Below are 5,810 nucleotides of genomic sequence, written 5' to 3'. Positions count from 1 at the left end.
TTTGACAAATTACTAAAACAAAGGTGACATAATCATTTCGTTTGACACACACACTGAGATTAATTTAATCTATTGTTTCTCCTTCCAATTTTATTCAACAAAGCAGATAGTAGGTCTAACAGGTTAACTTCCAGCAGTTACATAACACGCTGATCCATCTTTCATTTATAACACAAAGTAGTTGCTCCCAAAAAGGTAGCAAGGCTTTTTTTTCTGCAGCATTATTTACACTGAATTATGGTTCACAAATACCAGATGATGAAAAATTAAGGAAACAGAACATCCTGTAACTTACTCAATTCAGAGAATGTACCATTTTATATTATTTCTACTGAAAAAAAGAAGTTAGACTTTCCTCCTTAAAGAAGAGAATATCATTCCTATTTAATGTCATCCTGCAACTATACTCACTGCCAAAGCTTATATTGAATCTTTCTTAGACATCTCAATACCATAAATTGCAAGAGAATATGGCTTCACTTCCAAAAGACATTTGTCCTTACTTGGAAGACGGGAGCTTTACACTGATGTTGATAATGTCATGGATTTCAGAATGTCTTCTGTGGACACCAGACTGACCAAGTATCAGGGAAACTCTACATGTATCAAGAGACACTACCTCTGTATCAGGTGGTATGACCCTTAGAATCAGAAACATGGGCAATCCCGAGTTTCCTACATTAGAAATGCTTGATGTGAATTTTTATTTCAGGATCAGAGAGCACTCTGTTGTCTTTTCACCTACCTAATGTCAATCATAGCAACAAAATCTCCAAGGGGAGCCAGCCAGTGCCACTACTGCTACCATTGATGCAACAATCCCCATGATGACCAGTGTGCTTCAATCACACTGTAAAGAAAGCCACTCCCCTTGTCCAGGGATGCACTAAGACCAGAAGAAAGACCTGTGAGAGTGCACAGCACCGCTTCACCTCATGGCCGAAGATGGTTTGCCTAAAATTTATTCTCATGCTCCAACAGAAAGCAGTAAAACACCAAATGAAGCAACCATTTTCATTGGGGCTGACAATGCTGCTCCTAGATCAGAAACAATGATTACTTCAGAAGGAGACCACATTACTTCAGTAAACGACTTCCTGCTAGAAGGTGATTTTTCAGCAACCACAGGTAATAAGCTTATGTCTACAAAGGAAAAACTCAAATCAGAGGATGATGGGGAGACCCATATTATCAAGCCAACGACTCCTCTGGAGAAAGATGTTACCAGTGTGTCTGATGCTACAGACTCCAGAGCCAATGAGCATGTTACTGAAAATTTCATTTCAGTGAAACATGGGAGCATCTCACCACCAGTTGCTACTGTTTCTTTAATAGATTTTTCCACTGATATAACAAAAGAAGAAATCATCTTGGCTACTATTGACACAGGGAATGAAGAAATCTCAATAATTTCTGAACTCTCTGGCACACTGGAAAAAAGCAACGCTGGCATTGCAGACCCACCCACTTTTCCAGATAAAAAAGGTGAAGAAGATGTAAATAATTTTAACTCCCCAGTCAACACCAATATCCCTGTTGACGATGCTGTCACAGACTCCCTCATTCCTGAGGATGAAATCCCTCCTTCAACTGGAAAAATCTTCCCCACTATTCCAGACATAACTGTTCTTGAAGAAGAGAATGTAACTGAAATTGACCTAGCTGTTTCAGATGATGAGCCCAGTGCTGTAACTAAACTTACTGACTCTGATGAGGAAAAATTCATCACTGTATTTGAGCTCACAACTGTTCCTGAAAAAGACAAAGATAACCCAGAAGATACCCCACTAGCTGACAAAGATTCGACTGAGGGGGTCAGTATGTGGATGGAGAGTGATGTCCCAACTAAACCAGAGACCCATTCTGTTTTGCTTTCTGCTGTTGAATCTAGATACGACTTTGTCGTCCCAGCATCAGCCGCTATGAACTTCATAGATGAATTATCTACTAGCTCAACAGAAGACTTAAGCAGCAGGTCAGAATCCGCAACAAGTGTCACTGAGCCATTTTCTGAAAATAACCCTGTATTAGATACTCCAAACTACAAGGAAGATACCTCTACAACTGAAACTGGGATCTTCAAACTACTGAAAGAAGATCCAGATGAATTTATGATTTGAGAGCAGCAAAAGGAATGCACGTAGGCTTGTGTAATAGCCTGGCCCATTAGTCTTAAAATGGAAGAAGTTTTTCCTGCAGGCAAAAATCTTGGAAAAAAAAATGAAGAACATGGATAAGTAAGGCAAGTAGCAGATTTAGAAAATGCAGGTGCTTATGAACACAGGTCATGCATCAAAATATATTTGTGAATACTTAAAAAGACCAACAGTAAAAAAAATTATCTAAGATTTTATTTGGTAGCATCCTAGTGTTCAGATGTATAGAGAGAAGAAATTTGACTTCTTCCAGCTACATTTAATGATGTATATTATTTTCTTTCCTCTTCAATAGGCTTTGTACTTTATCAATATGGCATGTTAGTGAGAACTAATGTTATGAAAAAAGTCAGATCAATATATCTCGAAGGTAATGTAGTATTAAAAGATCTTGTAAAATGCTTATTTTAATGATTTTTCATCAATATATCACCAATGATTCTTTTCTATTAGCAAATATATTTGCAGCTCTTACTCATTAAGAACTAAGATTATTCATCACCTAAATACAAAAGAAATAAGATAGTGCCCTTGGCTCATGTTGGATACAAACTGAAATGAATTATATTTCACAGATACATACATTTCTCAGAATAAATTAGAGCATATCAATATATAAATTCTCTTTCTGTTAAAATATGTGTCCTGAATATTTGTGCTTTTTTTTTTCAGGTCTAAAACACTGCTAATTACACTCTTCGTATGATCTGGGGTAGCAATTCAAGAACTTCATTCTTTTCTGAAACAGACTTCTTTAAGGGATCTATCTTCACTGTTTCAATTTTTCATTAATAAATCGTTTTAACAGCAATTAATTTGTGGTGCATAAAGTATATTTGATACTCAGATTAGGAGAGACATACATAAACTTAAAATCCATTTTTTTTGTTTAAAGAATAACTTAGCTATCATCACCAGAGATAGAATTTCTGGTTTCTAAGAATATTCATAACTTGGTACATTAATTTTGTTTTTGTTTTGTTTACGTAACTACCTTTCTCTTTTTTATTTTTTTTTATTAATTACATTGCATTATGTAACACTGTTTCATAGGCTCTGGGATTTCCCCCAACCCCTTCCATGCCCTCCACCCGTGGTGGATTCCTCCACCTTGGTGCAGTGTTACATTAATTTTGAAAAGAAACAAAATCAAAACACTAAGTAACAAGCATCATGTTTGGGAGGGATGGAATAAATGCATGTACCATTAAATACATTGAAGTTTAGTATAAAAATGGAAGGTGTGTTTAAAACCAAAAATAAAAATATAACACAAAAATTCAGGATATAAAAAAGTAGATTTCAAAACCATGGAATACAATTCCTGATCTTGCTTAAATTAACAAGCATTTTATTTTTATTTTTTTGTCTTTATTAGAAAGAGAGATTTACAGAGAAAAGGAGAGACAAAGAAAAGATATTCCACTTGCTGGTCCACTCTGCAAATAGCTACATCGGCCACATAATATCTTCCTCAGCATATTTCGTGCATATCATAGGTAGAACAGTAACAAAACAAAGTGAGCACTCCCCCTACCTCAATGTCTCCTCTTCTAATATTCTCAGTCTCAACAAAAGCCATCCGCAGAGCTCTCAAGCCAAAACCTACAGACTTACCCTTCATTTCTCTTTCTCTTCCCACACTTGACAAATGTGAAATTTTTACCTCAGCCTCTTAATACCAGAGAAATCCATTTGCCTCCATTTCTATTGCTATTTCTATAGCACAAACTCCATCAAAAAAGTGATGACATAATATGAAGTGAATATGTTGCCTACATACTCACTTTGATAACACTTTAGAAAACAATTTTATACACACACACACACACACACATATATGATAATTTTCAAGTTCCCAAACCAAGACCCTGATGCTCTGTCAGCCAAATGATATGCTACTGTCATTCTGAATTGTAGAGTTCTACCTGTGGTTTCTTCAGAGAATCAAGCTATGTCTTTTCTCTGGATCACGGGACATGCTGTGTTCTCACTGGAGAATTCCTGAACTCCTTCCTTACAGCCAAGTTGCTTCCTCAGTATGTCGTCTATGAGCCACTCTGCATATGAATTCCTGGACCCTTCTCTCATAGTTATCATGGAACATCACATCTTGCTTCATCAAATACCCATATTTGAGGAGACTCAAGATGGCAGAATAGGGTAAGGACATGTTTAAACGGATGGAAAAAATATATAATTAGGATGAAGCAGAGAGGACATATTCCAGGAAATAGGAAAGGACAGAACAACAGCAGAGGGGTACCTGGAGACTGACAGACACAGGAAAGCAGCAGACACAACAGTGTGGTGTTGCAGTGACTGATACTCCAGCCACCTTCAACTAACACCGATCTGAACTCCACCAGCAGCTGGAACTCCACCAACAACCAGGTGGGAAGGGACTTGCACTGCAAGCTTGAGAGGTGAAGCCAGACAAACAACTGTCCGTCCTGCTGGTCTGTTTGATTTGACCAGGAGCAGAGACAGAGCAGCAGATCACAGACAGGCAGTGCGGCAACAGGGTGGATTTCATAGCCCAGAAAGCCCCCTAGAGCCAAATTGGGTGTCACTTTGTTTAAGGAGGCAAAGGCAAGGGAAAGGCCTGAGCACACACTGAGCTGGGAGTGAACTCATTTCTGACTCAGTGAACTGCAGCAATGTGGCATTCTACAGGTTCCACTCAAGACAGGTCTGGGTAGCCCTCAGACCTGACAGTCAGCAGATCAAGAACTCTAGTAGTGGTATGTCAGGCACGATTTTGTACAGTGTGGCAAACGCTTTAGGACTGCAGGGACAACAGTGAACTGCACATGTGCTGAGCTCGCGAGAACTCACTGAGGTTCATGGATTGCACTGGTCCCACAGGAAAATAATACCGACAGTCACGTTGTACGGTCAAAATAGGTCTGTGGGGAACCCAGACCTAACGTCCAACAGGTTCCAACAAGATCAGCGCCACCAACAACCTAACTACATAGGACACCTGGAGTCTCGCTAATCCTGGGACCTGCTCCAACCAAAAGTGGGAGAAAGGTTTCACAGACAACGGGGCAGCCTCAGCACGGTCTCACAGGACGTGGAGAGTGGTGAGCTAGGAGCTGGGGCTGTGGAGACCACGGTGGAAATCTAACACAAGAACCCAGACCAGGAACTCGCTGGAGGTTCTGGCACAAGTGGCTACAACCAAAAAGTTGTGTACAAACTGCAATCAGTAAAATCGAACTGTAGACCTGTGGGTGACACAACTTAGAAACCTGCCCCCAAGGAGAAGACTCTGCTAACCAGAAGTGCAATCACCAAGAACAAAATAAGAGACAAAGGCACAATGAATATTACTGAAAACTCCCTTGCAAAGGAGCAAAACCCTATGCCAACCTCAGAGTTAACTGAGGAAGATATCGACAAAATGGGAGACACAGATTTCAGAAAACTCATTTTAAAGTTTCTGGTCAAAAATGAGAAACACATGCAAGAGTTCAAAGAATTTAAGGAAGCAATAAAGCAAATCAAGGCTGATATATCAGAAATTCAGAACACAGTAGAGCAAATTAAAAGTACAATGGAGAGTCTCCAAAATAGAATGAAGCAAGCAGAAGAAAGAATCTCAGAATTGGAAGATATTTCTTGTCATCAGAGGGAAACAAAAAGCTG

At 39.0% G+C, this 5,810-nt stretch overlaps 1 protein-coding gene across 2 annotated transcripts; it reads left to right on the top strand.

The window, feature by feature from the left end:
* The first annotated feature begins 868 nt into the window (after positions 1-868).
* Positions 869-2,967, top strand: CABS1 (calcium binding protein, spermatid associated 1). Of its 2 annotated transcripts, XM_058666732.1 has the most exons (3): positions 869-2,242; positions 2,452-2,526; positions 2,829-2,967. In XM_058666732.1, exon 1 carries the CDS (start codon positions 936-938, stop codon positions 2,118-2,120), a length of 1,185 nt encoding a protein of 394 aa, XP_058522715.1. In that variant the 5' UTR covers positions 869-935; the 3' UTR covers positions 2,121-2,242; positions 2,452-2,526; positions 2,829-2,967. The 2 variants fall into 2 exon arrangements, with proteins under 2 accessions (XP_058522715.1, XP_004596257.2); XM_004596200.3 differs by lacking the exon at positions 2,452-2,526.
* Positions 2,968-5,810: the final 2,843 nt, after the last annotated feature.

This window comes from Ochotona princeps, chromosome 7 (assembly GCF_030435755.1).
Source record: "Ochotona princeps isolate mOchPri1 chromosome 7, mOchPri1.hap1, whole genome shotgun sequence".
In the NCBI taxonomy this organism is placed as follows: domain Eukaryota; kingdom Metazoa; phylum Chordata; class Mammalia; order Lagomorpha; family Ochotonidae; genus Ochotona; species Ochotona princeps.
This window is presented reverse-complemented; position numbering and strand designations above follow the sequence as displayed.

What these genes read in the sequence shown, in the direction of transcription:
- CABS1 (XM_004596200.3), top strand. Translation starts at nt 936, where the DNA reads ATGGCCGAAGATGGTTTGCCTAAAATTTATTCTCATGCTCCAACAGAA.